At 35.4% G+C, this 21,230-nt stretch overlaps 5 protein-coding genes across 7 annotated transcripts; 2 read left to right on the top strand and 3 right to left on the bottom strand.

Annotated features, from left to right (window-relative positions):
• Nucleotides 1–2,014: 2,014 nt before the first annotated feature.
• On the bottom strand, nt 2,015–3,076 carry LOC106717508 (charged multivesicular body protein 6-A). Its single transcript, XM_014511379.2, has 2 exons — nt 2,643–3,076; nt 2,015–2,417 (listed from the first exon to the last, which is right to left on the bottom strand). Exons 1-2 carry the CDS (start codon nt 2,943–2,945, stop codon nt 2,100–2,102), a joined length of 621 nt encoding a protein of 206 aa, XP_014366865.1. The 5' UTR covers nt 2,946–3,076; the 3' UTR covers nt 2,015–2,099.
• Nucleotides 3,077–3,472: 396 nt separating this feature from the next.
• LOC106717487 (luc7-like protein 3) lies at nt 3,473–8,805 on the bottom strand. 2 transcript variants are annotated; one of them, XM_014511356.2, is made up of 9 exons: nt 8,515–8,805; nt 8,193–8,388; nt 7,749–7,846; nt 7,056–7,207; nt 6,688–6,825; nt 5,849–6,118; nt 5,107–5,255; nt 4,913–4,998; nt 3,473–3,877 (listed from the first exon to the last, which is right to left on the bottom strand). In XM_014511356.2, the coding sequence occupies exons 1-8, from the start codon at nt 8,617–8,619 to the stop codon at nt 4,946–4,948; spliced, it is 1,161 nt and encodes a 386-aa protein (XP_014366842.2). In that variant the 5' UTR covers nt 8,620–8,805; the 3' UTR covers nt 3,473–3,877; nt 4,913–4,945. The 2 variants fall into 2 exon arrangements, with proteins under 2 accessions (XP_014366842.2, XP_014366841.2); XM_014511355.2 differs by having other exon boundaries at nt 3,473–4,998.
• Nucleotides 8,806–9,041: 236 nt separating this feature from the next.
• LOC106717522 lies at nt 9,042–9,981 on the top strand. 2 transcript variants are annotated; one of them, XR_006756197.1, is made up of 3 exons: nt 9,042–9,070; nt 9,188–9,323; nt 9,647–9,981. XR_006756197.1 is itself a non-coding variant. In XM_014511394.2 (2 exons), the coding sequence occupies exons 1-2, from the start codon at nt 9,227–9,229 to the stop codon at nt 9,838–9,840; spliced, it is 291 nt and encodes a 96-aa protein (XP_014366880.2). In that variant the 5' UTR covers nt 9,164–9,226; the 3' UTR covers nt 9,841–9,981. The 2 variants fall into 2 exon arrangements, 1 of the variants encoding a protein (XP_014366880.2); XM_014511394.2 differs by lacking the exon at nt 9,042–9,070 and having other exon boundaries at nt 9,164–9,323.
• A 2,798-nt stretch (nt 9,982–12,779) lies between these two features.
• On the top strand, nt 12,780–13,732 carry LOC106717513 (RNA exonuclease 4). Its single transcript, XM_014511385.2, has 2 exons — nt 12,780–13,173; nt 13,525–13,732. The coding sequence occupies exons 1-2, from the start codon at nt 12,835–12,837 to the stop codon at nt 13,666–13,668; spliced, it is 483 nt and encodes a 160-aa protein (XP_014366871.1). The 5' UTR covers nt 12,780–12,834; the 3' UTR covers nt 13,669–13,732.
• A 3,627-nt stretch (nt 13,733–17,359) lies between these two features.
• On the bottom strand, nt 17,360–21,005 carry LOC123721302. Its single transcript, XM_045679679.1, has 2 exons — nt 20,449–21,005; nt 17,360–17,585 (listed from the first exon to the last, which is right to left on the bottom strand). The coding sequence occupies exons 1-2, from the start codon at nt 20,906–20,908 to the stop codon at nt 17,557–17,559; spliced, it is 489 nt and encodes a 162-aa protein (XP_045535635.1). The 5' UTR covers nt 20,909–21,005; the 3' UTR covers nt 17,360–17,556.
• Nucleotides 21,006–21,230: the final 225 nt, after the last annotated feature.

The raw sequence follows: 21,230 nt of genomic DNA, 5'->3' as shown, positions 1-21,230 counted from the left end.
TGGGGACCATCACAAAATAAAATGAAGTTGTTTATCAAATTGTTATTTTTAAGTGTATTTAATTTTGTCATGTATCTTTTGTTAGTGATTTTTGCCATTATTGCCCAGTTCAAGATGTTGAAGATTTCTGTAATTTTTTTTATGGCCAATAACTATTTTAAACTAGCTTTTATTACCTTGTCTTAAGGATAGGCTTAGGCAATAAATGAATCGGACCTTTCTTACTAATCATATGTACCGTTGCTCTGATGACATCCGAAAAGGAAACAATGTGTTGGTTATGACCAAAGAGATTCAAATATAATACTAGTTATAGAGCGGACATTATGAGCACTTTTCTTTATTTTATGCAATGAAACTAGCAGTAGTAATTTTTTCATCATACCCTATGGTTTGTAATGTCCCGTCTATGATAAATACACACATCAACAAAAATTTGCGATCACTAGCAAACGCTGGAATATATTTAAAACTAGCTTTTACCCGCGACTCTGTCCGCGCGGAATAAAAAAATAGAAAACGGGGTAAAAATTATCCTATGTCCGTTTCCTGGTTCTAAGCTACCTGCCCACCAATTTTCAGTCAAATCGATTCAGCCGTTCTTTAGTTATAAATAGTGTAACTAACACGTCTTTCTTTTATATATATAGATGTATCCCTTTAGAAAGATACATTTTAAATATATATCAACTTTTAATAGTGATCACAATTTTTTATTTATTTGTGTTTGTGGATATTAAATTTCTTTGGTTATGAACAAAAATATAAGTTATATAGATGTCGGAATGCGTATTTGCTTAAGTTGGGCGACCCGGTTAGCGGAGTGGTGTTGTAATCACTTCATGTAATTGTTACACGGCTTGTAAACATTATCATAGTATGTACCTAATCTGTATATAAATAGTTATAACTTAGTTAAGTAAGGTAGGGAATTTAAGACTAATAGGCATATTATATCAATTATGTAAAACTTAAAATTTAATTATATGTTATTACTAAAAGAGAGGTATTAAACGATTTTGAATCGTCTGATATTTTTAACTTTTTTTTTTTTGAGTTTTGGTGGGAGTATTTTGTATCACAAGGCATATTTGGTAATGTCAACCTTAATGGTGCCACGCTAATTTATATTTTATAGAGAAATCTTAAAGCATAGATACAATAATGTAAAATAAAAACTTAACTTATGTTCAGTACTTTGATATGAATGAGATTAAAATGTGAAAATAAAATTGTTTTTTTTTTTTTTTTGTTAATCCCCCATTATCAAACTAAGCTATCAAAGCATTTAGCTTTGAAAACTGTAATAGCAACTAAAACATCAGCATAAGTATTTGCAATCAAGGAAGTATATATAGTATATAGTGATATTAAAGCCTTAGCATTTGTTTGTGAGACCTAAATCCTTATATAAAACATTGTCATGTCTCTAATTTTTTTGACAATATTTTGGTCTCTGAAATGTTAGTCAACCACATTTTGTAAGGGCGAACTGGTCACACATCTTTAAATTTCTTTAACAGCAGTAGACGTCAGAAATGGCTAACAAATGAGCCGGCAAGTTGCACACTACTTCTGCGTTTTGTCTTTATATATCAAGGGGGCAAAGGATCACCTAAATTCGCATAAACGACTCCTGCTATACATACGCAATTGTAGAAACTTACCTACCTTTAATTGACGTCGGGCGGGACGCATAGGTAAGGAAAATATATATTTCTATGCGTCCTATCCTCCATTGAATAAAAGAAGGCAACGCATCTACCACTGTGGATAGTGATCGCTTTGCTATTTCAGCGAATTTAGACATGCTTGTTTGCCACCTGATTATATAAAAAATAAAATCTTTTCAGATATGTCCAGGTTGCGTCACAATGTTTCCTTACACTGTAAGATCATCAGAAAATTTACATATGAAATTTGAAAAACACATCGGGACAAACAAGGAACTGCAGATAAAATAACAATAAATAACCAGTGCACAACCAACATCCAATGAAAATAAAGTTCTGCAAAATATAATTTGTTTATTGATGCTTTTGTACAACATTTTATATACATTTATGTTTCATATATATCTTAATCTATAAGTTTAACATTCAAGCTTCAACAGCCACCTTGTTTGTCTTATTCTTTACTCTTTGTGGCCTTGCCGGAATATCCTCAGCCTTGGCCTCTGGAAGTATATCTTCAGGTACATCTGGCAACTGATCAGCAACATCGAGAATAGACTCAAGCTCAGCCTCAATGGCCTCATCGTCCTCTGAAGTCAGTTGGCCAGAAATCATTTCATCAATTTCTCTCTGTTTCTCAATACCTTCCCGAGTTTCATCCATAATTTTCTCTATCTCATCTATGTTTAGAATATCATGAACCTTCTTTAATGCATCATTTCCAGTCTTTAGACCCTCTAGTACCTGCAATGATAAATAAGATTGTGAGAATCTAAACAATTGCTATAACAGTGGGATTTCTAATGATAAAACTAAGGTATTTATATATTTTATTACAATAATTACAACTGTATAACAAACGAAATGCTAACGAGTCAATTTTAAAACTATTGAAATGGCAACTTTGAAAATAAACTTCCACAATATATTGCAAATAACAGCAATGTCGAAATCCAAAAATTTACATACCTGTACTTCAATTTGTGTGAATTCGAGATCGTGGGTTAATTGCTCCAACTTTTCTAGCTGAGTATCGGTGTTCTGCAACAACTGTTCTTGATACCTCTTCTTCTTCAATAGAAGTTTTGCTCTATCTCGTTTGTCTTCTGAAAGCAGTTTCTTAGCTAATTGCCGATCTCTTTCTAGGTTAAGTTCTATTTTCTTTTGGTATTGTTTTAATTTATCTCTTTGTTGCTTCAACTGCAGTACTGCCTTATCTTGCTCTGTTACTCTGCTAACAGGCTTTTTACTTTTACCAAATAGGGCACCCATTTTATCATGGAATATGCATTAAAAAGCGCACTATGGGTTCTGTGTAGTTGCTAAATACCTATTCTCATTACATTACATTTATTTATGATTAGTATAAAATAATAAAGATATTAAACTTTTGACATATTTAAAATGTCAGATCGGGTCAAAGAGCAATCAAACAGAAGAAAGAATCAAGGAAAACATAGAGCACATATACTGCGGTAGAATTGGTAGGAATCGCTTTTTCATTTATTACCAGTGTAAATAACTTGTCAAAATTTAAAGGTTATTGTGTTGCTTATGTTATCCTCTAACCTTTTTTTTTAATAAAAGCTATCATTAAAGTCGTTTACTAAGGTAGCTCACGATATATCAAAGTTTAATTTTATAGCAAACATTTACTGCTGCTTGCCTGCCATTTCTTTGAGCAACAATGTCACTACAGGGTAACATAATAAAACATTTTTATGTAACACATTTATAAAAAGAAAGGGAGGTAAATAAAACAAAGTAGTATATTTTAAATTTTAATAAAATAATCCTTAATGGATGGCTCACACATTCTATTCATAGTCAAAATTTATTATAACATTTCATAAGTGTAAGAAAAAAGATAAATACCTGAATCACTCCTCATTGGACTCTGGTATACAGAATTTAACCTCCCTAGGGATAAGTTGGTAGAGGTAGCTACAACTTACAAACATTTTTAGGCGATAAAATAACAAGTTCGTATCTAGCTTATAAAATACATGCATTGACCAATTATTTTTTTCTAGTTTAACCTTCTTAATACCGCGACTATGTTATGTCACCTCGAAACCGTCGCTGGAGATTTTCTGGAAATTTCTACCGTCGCCATCTTCAGCTTCACATGTGATTTAATTTCAAAAGTACCTCATTGGTGACGGCCATCCAAGTTTCTTCCTAGTTCTTCTGCGGTTTTCCAACTGAAAAGTCCATCGAAAAGCTAGAAACTAGCGTGGGTAAATGTTAATTTTGAATTCACATGCGACAATAATTCTATTAGTCATAATTAACTTTTAAATTGAAAATATCACAATCATTGTCAGACATGTGTTCCAAAAATATTTGGGGTATTTATTTCACAACATAGCACCAAGTTATTGTAAATATAAAAAAAAACAAATATACAAAACTGCACAAAACTTGTTGCTATATATATTATGTGGGTACCTGCAAATATACAGATGATAGGAAAACAGCATCCGATATTTAGACGAGGAGCGTATGAGACGCGTCACGTCACACGTCCCGTGACATGACAACTATGGCAATGTACAGACAAAGCGGCTGACCAAATAACTTTGTACTTGATCACAGTTCAACTATCATGTTTGTACTAAGTGCAGAACTTGTTCAATTCTCCCTAACACCGTGGAGCGAAACAAATCCTAACAAATACCTGACATCGCATTATCCGGGCGGTCGCTGGACAACTCGTTATTTGAAGACGCAAGAGATTTATAATAAGAATACCTCTAATTGACGCGGAGACGCGGGAACACATCCGAGTTGTGTCGGGAGCCCGAGCGCGCTCGCATTTCAACGCAAAATGCGAACGCGCGCGAGATTTACCAACAAAATTTTCCAACGCTCAGCCCAAAGCAGCTGTTCAAAATACCAATTAAAATACCTGCCAAGTCCGTCGGCGTGACGACAACTACAGAATACAGTAACGGGTTCAACATAACCCCTCATATCATTGCCATATGTACCGATGTTTTATTTTGATATCATACTATCAGCTGTAAAATAACAGTGTTCACTTTATTACTTATTTATTCATATTGTTTTTGGTAGAAAAGGGTAATGTTCGTCGTTGTATGATTAGTTGTTAGGAAAAATGGTATAGGTACCTCTGATTGAGCTGTAATTGTGGAGTATGAGCGTCGCGCTTACGGATGATGAGGTCATATTTACGGTGTTTATAGAAGCGGGTGCGCAGGATAACATATACTTACCGGTTTCAGGCGCTTTTGTGATACCTCAGTCCATTAATGACGTTCGCGTTCGCGGGAGCGGCGACGCGACCGCTCGTGCGGCGATCCTTTGGGACATATAAACAAAAATTGTTATTGTCAACAAAGTTTAAATCTAATTGATCATTGTAAAATGAACTTTATATCAAGTATGAATAGAGGTGGGTATAACTTACGCCTGTCCTTGCGATGTTTCCGCTCGCGGTCGCGTTCTCGCTCCCGCTCGCGGTCCTTGTCCCTGTCGCGTTCGCGTTCTCGCTCGCGATGTCTCTCGGCATCCCGTTCTCGCTCCTCGTGTCTGCCGCCCTTCTCCTCACGGACGGGTCTGTGTGAGAGATAGCAGAAATCAAATAATACCATACATAGATTGAATTGAATTAATATTACTAGTAGAACTAAACACTACAACAGCAAAAACAAACTTAAAGATTGGCCTTAAATAATCTAACCAAGCTTTTTACATCTTAAAATTTTTACTTTTTATAACAATTCTTTTTTCGAATAAAAAATAGAATAAATAAGAAGTTTATGTACTTTTTCGAATAAAAAGTTATATGTAAAAATATATACGGTCTGAATTGAATCGTAAGGACGAAAAAAGTTTTTTGATTTTAGTTATTACAACATTAACAATTATAGTGACTTATAAATATTTATATCCGTATTTAAGTAAAATTAACTATGTTCAGCATATAACTGACATTCATAAAAGTTTAATCAATAATTTAGACTAAAATAATGTTTTAATAGAAACAGATATATCTATGGGTATCAATTATCAAAGCAACTTTTATTAAATCATAATATTTTTTGAAAAAAAAAAAAACCAGAGATAACAAAATATGTTACGGCAGTGGAATTTCACAGTTATATTAATTTTTTAATTAAACCCTGTCAGATTATTCAAAGTGAACTTACCGGTGTCGTTCCTTTTCCCTCTCCTTGTCCCGGTCACCGCGGTCTCGTTCCCTGTCCTTGTCGGAGCGGTCTCGCTGTTCTCTGTCGCGCTCCATACGCTCCCGGTCTCGACGGTCGGAGCCGAGTCCACCACCACCGCCACCACCACCACCGCCGCTGCGCGCATGGCGGTCCCGCTCCCTGTCCTCGCGCCGCTTCTTCTCTTTCTCCTGCTGCTCCTTCTCCCGAGCCTCACTCATCTCTTCATACGCTTGACGAAGCTTGAAATACCTTTGAATACATTTTTGTTTTATTTATATTGAATTTTTATTATTATTAAACAATACACAAAAAGATCCTTTTTCTTTATATTACAAGGTGGCAAACGAGCAAGCGACCATATGAAAAATGGCGAAGAAACCGCTGCCCATAGCCATTCGCAATTGCAGATACCCTCAATCGACGAAGGAGGAGACGCACAAAATAAGAATATTTAACCTTCCTATGCATCTCCTCCAAGAAATCCACCTCACCTTCTCATCCTTTCCTTATAAAAAAAGTGTGGGAAGGGAAAGAGGAATTAAATTAGGTCTCTGGCACCACACTCATCAGACTGTACTTGGAATTACTTCCACTTGACGCTGTCAACTGTCTTCTGTGTTGTTGTGGTATTTCACCGAGCAAGCGAGCCATTCGTACAACAGATGTTGTTGCTGGCGTCTACCACTGTTAAAACTACCCTCTTACTAAGAGGGATTATAAAACATGTTTAAAAAAAGAAGGCTGTTTGATCCAAGCATTTGGAATACCACAACGGTCACTTTTCTTTATTTATTTGAATTTATACCATAGTATCATACCCAACATGCTGCTTCCCGGAGAGATGGTCATCGATGCGTTGCTGAGCATCACCAACAATTAAGAAAGCACCACACACGGGGCACACCTCCATCTGCTTCTCTTGAGCTGCCGCTAGCTCCGCAGTCATTGACCAATGACTAAAATATAATAAAAAAAGGTCAAAATTAGTATTTGTAATAAGAAAAGACAAGGGACAAGACATGGGAATGTTTAAGATAATTTGAATTCCTTTATAAAGGGGAAAGATTTGAGAAAATGGTTAACAATAAATTTCCATTGGGTTACTAGTTTTTATATATTGTATTTAAAAGCTGTGCTCTTGTTAATGCAATACATGTAGGAAAAGGATTGTAGTTTTTATGTTCACCTGTTTTCTTGTTGTTTGAGAAGTTGGTCTTTTTCCTCTTTCAATCGGTCACACAACTTCATGAGGCCTTGCGCCTGCTCCACATCGCCCCGTGTTCCCGCCTCCTCCGCTTCCTCCACCAAAGATGTTATTTTCTCAGATAGGAGTTTCACCTAAAATATTAATAAAGTAAATTATTTTAAGAACATTTTTTTAATAATTTTATTTTTTAAAACAAATATGTAAAATTTACTTAGTATTCGACTAGTCGAAGATCCCATTTATGCAGCAGCAATATACTGCTGCATCTAAATGTACTCTTCATATATACTATTAGTTTCAGACAGATGTTTTGGGCAGTGGAAACAAACACTTATGTTTTCATTTTTATGGCTTTCATAATATGAAGCCATAAAAATTAAGTCAAGATACAATAAAATATAGTAAACGTGAGTTATGTAAAATAATCATATAGTTTTATAAGAATCTTGCAAATAAAATATAAAAATAGAGCAAAGAAAATAAATGAACTTTAAATATTATATTTATACAATTTTCCATTACTGGGTTTCGACCAAAGTGAATTTTATTGGAACAAATTGTCATCCCCCACATTGTCTTTGAAAAAAACAGTGACACAAATGACTTAATACAAAAATGTCAATGCAGTCTAAATCCAAAGTTATATTGTAACTTTAATGAAGTAGTAAGTACCTGCTCTTGATTTTTTTCAGTTTGAGCCTGTGTCATTGGGGGACCTTCAGGTTTTGAATTCATAAGCTCTAGTCTCTGCTTTCCTTTCTGAATTTTTCCTACAAACACATAAAATTTTATTTTAATAATCATCATCATCAGCTCACTATATGTCCCCTATGAGGGGCTCGGAGCCTACCCTAAATTAGGGGTGACTATGCCCCAGTCAACCATGCCAGCCCAGTGTGGGTTGGTTGATTCACACATACTTTGAATTTCTTCACAGATATGTTGACTTCGCAGATTGCATCAAAATGATTTCCTTCAACATAAGAATGTTGGATAATGTACATATGTAAATTGAAAATCTCATTGGTAGATAGTGGGATTCCTAAGCCAACAACAACATGGACATGTTTTGTTGTAGCAACATGTAACTGAGCATTACATTAAGATTCTACTTACTTTCTACCTCACTTATCATGTGCCTGCAAAAGCGTAAAAATTCTTCAACATATTGAGACTTTTTGTATGAAGTTTCTGCTCTCTGGAATAGTTCTTTGACCTCATCATCATGAACTTTTGGACAAGCGCCCAGGTCCGCTCGAGTATTCACAAACAAATCATGTGGGCAAAATTTCACCATGAAATATTTGCAATACTGAAAAATAACAAAACACACTAATATGAAGAAATGTCTGTAAAGTAAGGTTAATTTTCTTGTCATACTGTGAATACAAAATATTCCCATGAAAATGTATGATAGAAATAGTAAAAGAGGTCTTACTTCAGGATCCTCCCAATTTGGTTTCTTTATTTTCTCATTTGGGTTTGTATTGCGGTGTCGTCCCATCAATTCATCCAATAACTGTGCAGCCGCTAACACCGCCATTGTTGATTACTTACACTTTGCTTTGATAAATAGTCAACACATGAGAAATAAAAGATTTAATAACTGTTTTACATTACCAAATAATTAAGCTTAAGAAGTTAATGAATATGAACGTATTTTATAATAAAATCATCACCATTTTAAAATTATTAATAGGGTAGTGTTGTACCAACGATGTATGTCGTGTCGTGCATATGCACAGCAGTGTCTCCTTGCTCATTTTCATTTTATCGATTTTCGATTCGTTTAAAAAAGTCTTAGGATTTTGAATTCACAAGAACCACATATATGGTTTAGTTTTATAAGTAATTTTTTTTTAAAAGGTCCAATAATATTTTCGTAGTTATTTTTTTGAAAAGAAGATTTTTAAATCCACTACATATTCTTTGCATTTTGTAATAGGGTAATATGGTAAAGACAAGGTTATAGCTGTCATCTGTCAGTCAAAGAAGTAAACAATTTTTTAACTACAACTGTGTTAAATTAGTAGTTTTTTTATTTACACTTTCTAACGATAATATGTAATTTGTTACTTTTTTATGTTAGACAATTTTATTATATATTTCAGTTATCTAAAATCTTATAAGATCAAGTCACATTGAAAAAAATGAAAAGTGAAACTACCAAAGATCAGTTATCTTCAAAACAAGAAGCTAGAGCTAAACTTCGTGAATCATTTTTGAAGGCGGTTAACAGTTTACATGGTAAAAACCTCTTAATTTTCTAAAAACCGGTCCTCAAATTTCTTAGCTAGGTGACAAGCAGATGGTTGAAAACTTACTTCATAATGTAATAATAAAAGTATAAGTTTGAATTATTCTGTGAATCTTAGTCTTTCAACCAACTACTACAATTTGGATGAATTAAAAACCCGAATCACAGGTCCTGTCCTAGTACTGAGAGCTAATCAAAACTTATATAATAGTAAAGAGTAAATACTCTTTAGGGTACTATAAGGGCACCTGACACATCCACAGATAACTGCATAGTTGTGTAATATTCATTGTTTATATTATCTTTTTTGTAGGTGAATGCTGTTCAATCTTGACATATGAACAATCTAAGTTAACAGGGACCTTCTCAAGTTGGAAACCCGATGGCTCTGAAGTTTTAATTCATGATTTGAAAACACCAGCAAATATTGTAATGACATCAGCATTGTTAAGAATTCCTGACATTTTAGCAATACAATTTGATAAACCTGTAAAATTACAATTATGATTATTATTGATATTTGTATGAATGCCGAAACATATTGGCTCTGTCAAAGAGAATGAGAAATGAGAATATGTGGGTGTTTACCTTACTAATATTATTAATGCAAAAGTTTAGATAGATAGATGGATGGATGATTGTTTGAAGGTATCTTCCTATCGCCTCAACGGATCTTGATGAAATATGGCACAGTTGTAGACCATAGTCTGAAAGAGCACATAAGCTACTTGTTAAGTTTTTTCTTAATTCTGCGCAGATGGAGTGGCAGGCAAAAGCTAGTATTATATAAAGTGTAAGCAGAGTGGGTTTATCAAGTTAATTACCACTAATTTACCTACCTAATTTTCCATAATTTGATTCCACTACCAGTATATTTCCTATTGGTTTATGGGAAAATAGTGAATTTGTGGTACATAAGAAGACATCAAAATCATAATTACACAGTACATGTTGATTTATAAAAGAATTTATATTAAGTCAATAAATAAACAGCGATTTGGAAATGCTGATGTGATTACTATTATTAAAAAATACATCAAATTTTTAAATTAAATAATATAATTTATTGTCATAGTTTGATTTATTAAATCCTAATAAGCAATTTTTTTCATCTCATCTTGTAAATCTCCACTATTAGGGGTCCCACACATTAACAGGCTGGTTGGTATAAGTCGTCAGTTTAAAACCTGTGAGTGATCTATTGCGATTAACTGACAGATCAATTTCGGCCGGCGGACTGTTACTGTGTGGGACCCTTTAGAGGTTGGGTGTCAGCTTAATGAATCTCGCCATATCTTGAACCAAGCCAAACAGTTTTCTGACACTGACAATGATGGTCTCTCCCGAATGTTTCTTATCCAAGAGTTCTTGCATAAGAACTTGTAATAAAAAAAAATGATGAATGTAACATTTTTTTATTACGACATTTCGAATTCTATTTCAATTACTATATTCGTATTTTATCAATGTCGACGTCCGTATTTTCAATGAAAACGACAAACAAATAAAAAAAATACAACCAAATTTTATTTTGCATGTTAGGTTAGAATACATTCATTCAAGATGGATGCGGAGGGTGGAGAGATGACAACATTCAGATGAATTGCAGAAGTACAAAAAGTATTAAATAAAATAACTTTCTGTGGAGCTATTTGTTTGTTTTTCTAATAATACTGTTTTTATTTTACATCTATATTCGTTTATCACTGTAGTAGAAGTTTCTTTTATTCCATATAGCCTAAAAATTTAGAGTAACGAGTAAATGAATAGCAGATGGATTGGCTCTCTAAAAGGCAGAAAAGAACAATAAATGCAGGAATAAAAGTATCCTGCGTTTCTTTCAGATCACTGTCTTCTGGAAGTTCACGGCTGAACGGAAGCTGAAGGCGATATAAGCTATAAGATAAAATATAAGATAATAATATATAAGATAAAATTTCAAGTTATACGCTGGGTTAAATAGGCTGGAAATTCCTATAAAAATGTTGAAAGCAGGCCACCTACTTATAGACAAAAGCTCATCGAACAACGAATTTAAGAAAACAACAAGTTCATATTTCGGTACGATGTCTTGATCCTTACATATGAATTGATATACTCAACGTTTATTGCATCAGAAACAAAATATTTGTATACGTATAAGATACAGATATTTTATCTTTAATAACGAGATAACGACACTTCACTTCACAAAATATATGTTTGGGGGATCCCTCGCGAAAAGTAAAACAAAATAAACTTAGCTAAAGCATCTATGGTAAATAGTTATGGTATCGAATCAAATTTGACTTGCATGTTTTTACTTTAGTAGAAAAAATAAAATTATTTTTATTAATTATTATAACATTGGATATGTACATAAATCATTCAAATGATCTCGGCAGATTTTTAAATGTTTGTATATGTCTATCAGAATCTGATGGCAAAAAGGGAAAAAAGAAATTGACGCTAGCAATACTGGGGAAATTGGAGTAAAACGTTTTGATACTTTGACTGATTATATGTGTGAAACATGCAAGTATAAAAATTATCCAGTGATCAAGGATATTCTTCGAAAATCTTACTGTGGCGAATGTGGGTTTGTAAATTTAGATGAAAACTCCAAGTACTCTATCATGAGTTTTTTAATTAATTATAGAGTATCAGAATTTGAAAATGGTTCCGAACACTGCAAATCCATTAAAAAGTTTTCATCAGAAGAGGAAGATGAAGAGAAGACGTCTTCCTCACGCAATATTTATGATAAACCTTTCCTCCTGCATCTCAATTAATCGATATTGTTCTATGAATTGATTTTCAATTTTTATTACCTGTTCACAAGATTTTCGCCATTCATCGATCCCTATTTGAGAAAAAGTTTCTTCTATTACAGATTTTATATCACTTGCAGGTCTATTGAAACGCACATTCATACACACGAAAAATGCAATAAACCAAAGTATCAAGACGTTTCATTCCTACTAACCAGTCAACGCTTGCACATGACTTAATATCGATTATTATGTTTGTTCTGCACCTTGTTCATCAAGAATTCTTTGATAAACATTGAAAACAATATTTCTTGCTTGCGATTCTTCGAAGTTTCTTTGACATTTTCGCCACTTTTTAAAGGAAATTTGATGCCAAACCAATAAGAATTCCTCGAAATTTCAATTGACTGATTACATTTTTCCTTTGTTGCCATATGAAAATCGCTATTTTTTAAACTTTATTTGTCATCAGATCCTGATAGACTTATAATTATTATTATTTATACAATCGAATATAATTTTCCAGCATAAATTTTATCTAGAAAAATAATTAAGTAATAAATACAAAACTGGTATAATAAATCGATTTTGCTTTAAAAATATTCACAAGCGTCAAATAGTGTTTGGCGGGGATACCCCTTAAAACATAGCCGATGCTATATAAGCATTGTGAACGAATCGAAACGTATCATTTCTAGGCGTCGTCTCGAAGTATAAAGTCGTTTTAAAAGTTACTTTTGAAGCCGTTATTATGAGTAATTATATTGCATTGGATTGTGAGATGGTTGGAAGTGGCAACCGAAGTTTACTAGCAAGGGTATCATTGGTTAACAACTACGGTTCCCTCGTATACGATAAATACGTAAAACCGACTCAACAAGTAACGGATTACCGTACTTTTGTAAGCGGTATAAAACAACATCATTTGTCGTCAGGAGAAAATTTTAATACTGTTCAAAGGGAAGTGCAGAATATGATACGTGGCAAAATTTTAGTTGGCCATTCATTACATTTCGACCTTGCAGCATTAGGTCTGACGCACCCGGAGAGAGATATAAGAGATATCGCTAAATATGAGCCATTTAAGAAGGTGAGTTTTAACATATTTTACCCATTTTAATGGTATTTTTGAAACCATCGAAATCCAAAAGCTATAACACTCTCTTTTTTGGGTAATTGTACTTTGACGAAGTGAGGCTTGTTTTGTCAGAATTTAATAATTTTTGTGGTGACATTAGTTCTTTATATTAGTTTACCTGGAAATTACGGGCAACGAATTTATTCTCAAAAAATTGCATTATACAAGCAATTTTTATCAACAGTAATATGGCGACTTTGAAATTCAGCATTTAAAGTAGAAAAAGCATTAAAAATAGACTTTGTAGGAATTATTACATGTTCTATTATTAAGGAGGTAAAAGTTAATGATATTTTTTTTCAGCTTAACAATGGGAACACTCCATCGCTACAGTTGTTGGCTCAACATTATCTCGGTCAGAACATTCAGTCCGGGGAACATGACTCTGCTGAAGATGCCAAGGTCGCTATGAGAGTGTACCAAAAAGTGGCTAATAACTGGCCGTAATAATTAAAAAAATAATTTACATCAACGACTTGATTCTTTGTAATAATCTTTTTTAATAAATGACTGAATGATGATATTTTTTTTAATTGGTAGTTTTATAGTTTTTCAAGCTTCTAACTATAAAAAAGAAGATACATCCATACAAATTTCAACCCTTTACAACTCTTATTTCGCATTAAAAAGTAGTTTTTCTCATGCTCTGGTCTATCTCTGTCCAAATCTCATTTAAATCTGTTCAGTGTTCAGTAGTTTTGGCGTGAATGCGTGACTGACAGACTTATTCATTTATAATATTAAAATAATAGTAAGGATCAACATAAACAGCAATATTTAATCCTTGATGCTATCACTGCTGTTATGATCCTGAGAAAAATATAATTGAAGCAAATTGTTGGAAAAAAAATGCCTTACTAGTATTATTGGTCCGAGAGCCAGCGACAGATTTTCATGACCAAGTCACTCCCAATCGAAACTTCGTAAAATGCATAAGGGACTTATACTATGACTACTGGCGACCGTCAGCTGCGACTCCGTGGGTGGGGTGGGCAGTGGCAGCGTTCCACACATGTAGAATTTTTTTTTTCCAGTCATTTCCTCTCATTTGAAAATTTATGTAAAGTAGGTCATAGATGCGTTACACTTTTCAAGGTACCAGCTGACAAACTTTTCACTGAGATACAGCAAGCTGACATTAATTTTCATTCATAGTATACATATATGTAGTATGCATATAAATGATCACCATTCAATTCATTCATTCGATGATCAATTCATAGTAGAAAAAAAAAATTTTTTTTCATCTTCAAGGAGCCAGCTGACGTATAATCCACCATGTTATGGTCAGCTGACTATGTTTTTCTTTCAAAATACTACATAAACTATACTCTGATAAATTTTCAAATGAGAGGAAATGACAGAAAAAAATTTTTTTTCTCCATGCGTGGGAGGCTGCCACTGCCCACTCCACCCACGGAGCCGCAGCTGATGGTCGCGAGTATTCATAGTATAAGTCCCTTATGCATTTTACGAAGTTTTGCTCGAGAGGAAATAATTGACCGAAAATGTACCTGGCATACAGGTTGTTACAAAAGTTGTAGTCTGGATTATTGATCATAAAATAAGTTCTGAAAGTTTTTAACGCATAATTTAAAAATAAAAATTCTTATCTCGAATTTTGACGTTAATGTAAGTGAAACGTTTTATTTTAAATAGGTAGCTTATATCTTCCGTTGTTAAAATTAATGATGAGGTAACTTTATCCCTTTGTTATTTTAAGGGGAGTGAGAGAAATAGCGATTGTTTAATGTTTCGGCCCTCTGTTTAGTCTGGATATTTTTGGTGTGCTTACAAAAAATACTTATAGCTTATACTTTGGCGTGTGTTTCCACTGACGAAACTGTCACTCATTCATTTGCAAAAAATTAACAATATTTTTTTGTTCCAAGTGATACGGCAGTTACAATTTCTTGGTACGTGGTTCATTGTTCATTGTTTTTTTATCTGTGCCACTCCAACAGTTCTTATAATTACTAGTAGGCATTTCAAGTCCCCTTCCGTTGATAAGGGCGCCCCTACACATGTTACATTGTTGCAACAGTTGCTTTGCTGAGTCGATGTTTCGTCTCTTTGTTTTAATATTTACAATATGTAATAGGTATGTTTGAATGATGCAACGACAGTATAATTAAGGCCGTAACCTGGAGGGATAAGTAGATATTACAGACTTTCATTTCGCAAAACTTTCGCTTTCATTCATACATAACATGTATGCTCTTGCCGTGATTAAATAAATAAATAAATAAACATGTTCATTTATATTCATACATTCGTCGCCTTGTAATTATTTTTAAAGTTGCCCCTTTTTGAGTTTTTATTCATCAGGACGGCATAAGTCCGTCTAGTCTAGGACGACCCTTGTAAGGACTACCACTGGCTTATATATTTTTTATTCATACAAAGTAATGATTGGACATTGGTCGAAATACGTCTTTTTAAATTCATTTCTATTCATAATTATTTAAGAAATCAATACAGAATACTTAATGCTATTATTTCTGACATGCAAATTAGATTAAATATATTTATGTTTAAAAATAGATAAATATTTCAGGGTTAAAAACCCCATAAATATTTATACAGGAATATTTTCGAGGATTTACATCACGATGGAGCAAAACATATCGGGAATCGTGCCTTAATTTCCTGTTAGAAACGATGCAGACTCCGGCGATAGGAAAACAGAATTTCTGATATTACAGCCACGTACTATCTCATCTACAGCGCACGCTAATTGACTTTTCTAATGAACAAGTATAAAATTACTTAACATGATATTATAAAAATTAAGAAATTAACTGAAATCTTTATAAAACATGACAGAAAAAGAAAACAAAGGATGAGATTGTATCGTTCAAGTGAGTGGCAGCGGTGTTTGTACGGAAATAAGACATAAAGTCCCAGTTTGATGAATAATGTATGTATGTAACCAAAAAATATTAAGAAAAATGTATCGGTCAATGTTAGAGGAAATGTTTTCCAAATTAAAAAAAGTGCCGGCGTCGCGTCGTCAACTCGGAATACAAATAGAATGTTTCCCTTTTCACCGAGAAGTTTAGTTTTGAAAACAAAAAACTGTCTTCTTATAATCCTTAATTATGCACTTTAGGAAAGATGTTTAGGATACAGGAGATAATAATTAACATTCGAACAGTCAAAGAATTAAATTTAATTTTAATTAAGGATCGAATAACGACAGCAAACTGTCACCCTAATTTATAATTTAGCACCTATGTATTTTCGAACAAGTATCTCTGAGCCAATGAGAGAGGCGCTACTGTCGCGGTTAGTTTTGTCGGAAAAACATGTAAAACCTTTATAAATATAGGTAAAAAAGAAATAATATGACATCTACAGTTCGAAAACGAAAAAGATCTCACAAGATTTCACTTTTTTGATATCCGTTATGGGGTAGGAAATAAATGTCCTCGACTATATACATAGGATAGTAAATAAAAAAATACTTTAGTTTTAAAAACATGCATAATGTTTAGCGAGCAAGTTTAATCACGAAATCTATTACCATGTGACAGAGTCTAGCGGTTTGCGGTTTGTCCCGGGGACCTCGGCTACGCAAAATAGGCGGATTTCTAGTTAATCTTAGTTCGATAGGTAATTTTTAGGGCTAACATCGTTTGAAAATTACTATAGGTTTCCATTGCGGTGACGACGGTAAAAAAAAGTCTTTATTCCCGTTCTATTTGCATTGTGAAATATTAAAAAGGGTTTTTATTTTCGGGTTTTATCAGTGGAAATTCACAGTAAGATAAGGTTAGTAGGGTAATGAAATAAGATATAATTTAGTACTAAAATTCATAATAATGATAGACATTCTATTCGATATCATGTTCCAGAAAAAAAACACAAAGTAGCTTTTAATTTTAGCAATATTATTTTCAAATTATAAATAATTTATAATGAAACAGATATGTAAAATGTACAATAAAGATTTATTATTATAAATTATCTTATTCATTTATTCTCTTATTATTTATATAATACATTTTATAAAAAAAAAATTAACAAAATATATTATATAAAAAATAGTATACCACCGGCTGCGGAATCCCATTACTCAAACAACCAGTGGTGAGGGCTACAGAGACAGGAACCTCCTAACTATGCGTGCGGTTTCTAAAATAACTGCCTTTTGTATCAGGCCCTTAATCCAACTGTTTAGCGAGAGCTTCTTAAGATGTTGGTCGAAGCTCTTCGCTATCAGTCCATTCACCGATACGACTATCGGAATAATGGTAGTCGATTTCATACGCCACATGGCGGTAATCTCGTGAGCCAAGTCTAAGTATTTTAGTAATTTTTCTTTTTCAGCTTTCACGAGATTCTCGTCATGTGGAATAGTGACATCGACTAACATTACACAACCCTCAGACCGGTCTATTATTACTATATCGGGTCTATTGGCAGTAATAGTCCTATCTGTAATAATAGATCGATCCCAGTAGAGCGTGATATAGCTATTTTCCAGAACAGGTGAAGGTTGGTATTGGTAATAAGGTACCTCAGTATCCACAAGAGCATATTTAAGGGCAAGTTGCTGATGGATAATCTTGGCCACTTGGTTGTGTCTATGCAAGTATGCACCGTCCGCAAGTCGAGAACAACCGGAAACGATATGTCTAATAGACTCACCGGGACGACGACATGCCCGACAAATGTCAATCGTACCATCCTTTAGAATATGTTTTCGGTAGTTGTTCGTTACGATGACTTCGTCCATGATTGCAAAGACAAAACCTTCAGTTTCCCCAAAGAGGTTGCTGAAGCGCAGCCAAGCCACGGAGGATAATTGGTCCACATCAGGCCCTGTTAAGGCGCGATGGAACCTACCGTGTAACTCCTTGCTCTTCCATACACTAATGCGGTCCGAGACACTTATTACCGGTAACCTTCGCCAATTCGTGGTAGCCAAGGAAAGCGGCGTGACTCCTTTGTCCATTGCTACAACATCTTGATACATTCCCACGTTCACCTTAAGGAAATATTCCCTAAGATTGTGCACCTCGCGGTTATGCAGGGTCTTGGCATTTAAATAGCCACGACCCCCATGTTTCCGCGGGATGTATAACCTCATTACAGACGAACGTGGATGATGCATCCGGTATGCTGTAAGCAATCGACGAACTTTTCTATCCAAGGCATCCAGTTCTGTCTGCGACCATCTCAGTATGCCAAAAGAGTAGGCTAAGACTGGCATGACCCAGCTGTTAAAAGCACGGCACTTGTTCCCACCCGATAAAAGACTTTTTAGAACTTTTTTCAGGCGGCAAAAGAACCGTTCTTTCACCAGTTGTTTCATACCTTTGTCATTAATACCTAATGCTTCCGACATACCGAGATATTTGTAGCTTTCATTCTCCGAGAGGGAAACGAGGGACACATCCTGAGTAAGCTGTAGATTCTCAGAAGCTACAACATTCCCCTTTTGTACATTTATGACCGCACATTTGTCCACTCCAAACGTCATACCAATGGCTCTGCTAAAATCGTCGGTAATTTTAAGCAAAGTCATTAAGTCAGACTTCTTCGATGCGTACAACTTGAGGTCATCCATGTACAAAAGGTGTGATATGATCTCGCCCCCTCTACGTAGACGGTAACCTAGCTCTGAACTCTTTAGCAGTGTGCTTAAAGGGTTCAGAGCCAAGCAAAACCACAATGGACTCAGACTATCACCTTGAAAGATGCCACGCCGGATTCCAATCCGGCTAGAGGAAGTAGAAAGGTTTCCCTGCCCTGGATTGGAAAAGCTTGTGGTCCACTGTCCCATGCATGAGTTAAGGAAAGTGCGAAGTGTAGGATGTATTTTATATACTTCCAGCACTTTACTTAACCATCCATGGGGCACCGAATCATAAGCCTTCTTGTAGTCAATCCAGGCCATAGAAATGTTCTTTTTACTTCGTCTAACCTGTTGGCAAATAGCCATATCAATGAGGAGGCAATCTTTGGTACCACGGGACCCAACCTTACATCCATTCTGAGTTGCTGACAAAACGTTATTTGTACAAATATGTGCTTCAATTTTGATTCTCAGAATGGATGTAAGGAGCTTGTAGATGGTAGGCAAGCATGTTATTGGTCTGTAATTCTTAGGGTCCGTAGAACATCCAGATTTATAGATCAGATGTGTTATACCTGATGTCATGAAATCTGGGAGCGTGCCTAATTCTATTGCCAATTGAAATTGAGCTGCCAGGCGCTCATGCGAACTTCGGAACCATTTTAGCCAAAAGTTCTGCAGTCCGTCCGGGCCCGGACTTTTCCAATTAGGAACTGAACGAACTGCAGCACTTATGTCAGAACCTGTAATAACTACAGGTTCCATTTCGGTAACCGCTTCACACGAGCGTCTGACACCATTCAACCACTCGCCTTCAGTGTGCTCGATTGGCACCGACCAGATACCGCTCCAAAACGCAGTAGTCACAGTAGCATCTGGTCGCTGTAAATCAAGTCCCTGGCTTTGTGGTTGCTCCCAGATACGGTAAATACACCTCTGATCTCTCTGGAATATGCGATTTTGAATAAATCTCTCAGATCTTTCTTTATACCTTCTTAGGCGATTAGCCCATGCGAACACTTTTTGTTTCCAGAAGTCTATGCGTTCCATGACTCTTAGCATATATTCATTGGACGTGATACCAGTCCCAGCAAATGCCTGAGTCACGAAACGCATAACCTTTGGGCGGTTATTACCCGCCCGAAAACAAAGAAGCTTCGCTATGAGCCTTCTAGCTACATTTATGCGCCGTTCAATTCTGCACTGCCATACGGGGCGAGCTTCTCCACGACGGGAACCTGAATTGAGATTTATAATCCCCACTCCAGCCACCCGACATGCAGTCAGTGCCCCACAATAGAGAATTGAATGGGTATCGCATAAATCTAGACTAGAATCCACATACGGAGATAACAAGCGGTCTACAGCATTTACAATACATATATTCCGCTTGTTAATGGGCAATCGCGGTAAGCGAGGACGGTCACTGATTGATAAGGATCTATAATTCAAAATCACATCTTCCAAAGTTCTCCTCAAACGCTCAATATCCTGATCACTAACACAAACCTCTTCACTTGGTGGTTCCGTTAGCACATCAGCAGCCACGGGGGCCACAGGTGCAACATTACGTACTTCAGCTGCATTGTGAAGGGGTCGCGCTTCGTGACGGAGTCGCTCAAGTACAGAGTCATCTAACAGGTGACGCCGTTGTATGACCCGCACTTGATCCGATAGACGTTGGGCAGTCACAGACACACTTGGGTGAAGGGTCTGAAACAAAGACAGCATCTTAGGCCGATACGCCGTTAGGTTGGTTCCACCCTCTGTCGCCCCGAAGTAGGCCCGCATGACACTTTCATTTAATAAATGCCATCTCATGCGGCGCACTACACCACCGGTTGCGGGAGCCGTAGGCGGGGGATTAACCCCCGAGGATTCCAAGCGAGCCGGTGGTGGGCGGCCACTCCTCATCGGTGTTGTAGACGAAGTGGCCGGCAAAGGCGGCCCGACGATGGCTGCGCCACTGGATGTCATCAGGGCTGGGGGAGCAACAGGTATACAGTCCCCCGTCGTGGCGCAGACCAGAGCAGGCCGCGAAGGTGTTGGGCGTGCGAGGTCACATTCGGCAACGCGACACTGTCTTCTGGGATTTCTCCTCATTGTATCTATGATTTTTGTGATCTGGCTTCTTTTGTGTTTGTTTCTTTTCCATTTCTATTGTTAGTTTTGATTGTTTAAATATTTAAATTGTATTTTAATTTACTGGGAGAAATTTTTTAAATTTTTTTTTTTTATTAAATATTTGAGTTTGAATCAATGGGATTTTTTCCCATTGATTGAAGCAATGACCCAGTGGGAAAAATCCTATTTCGCCGGCAACCCAATATTTCTTTTTACAATGTTTTTATTGCGTACTAATTATTTTAACATCAATATGATTCTTACTTGAATTTACATTTCCAACAGGCGTAGTTACAAGAAC

Source organism: Papilio machaon, chromosome 10 (assembly GCF_912999745.1).
Source record: "Papilio machaon chromosome 10, ilPapMach1.1, whole genome shotgun sequence".
Classification (NCBI taxonomy): Eukaryota; Metazoa; Arthropoda; class Insecta; order Lepidoptera; family Papilionidae; genus Papilio; species Papilio machaon.
This window is presented reverse-complemented; position numbering and strand designations above follow the sequence as displayed.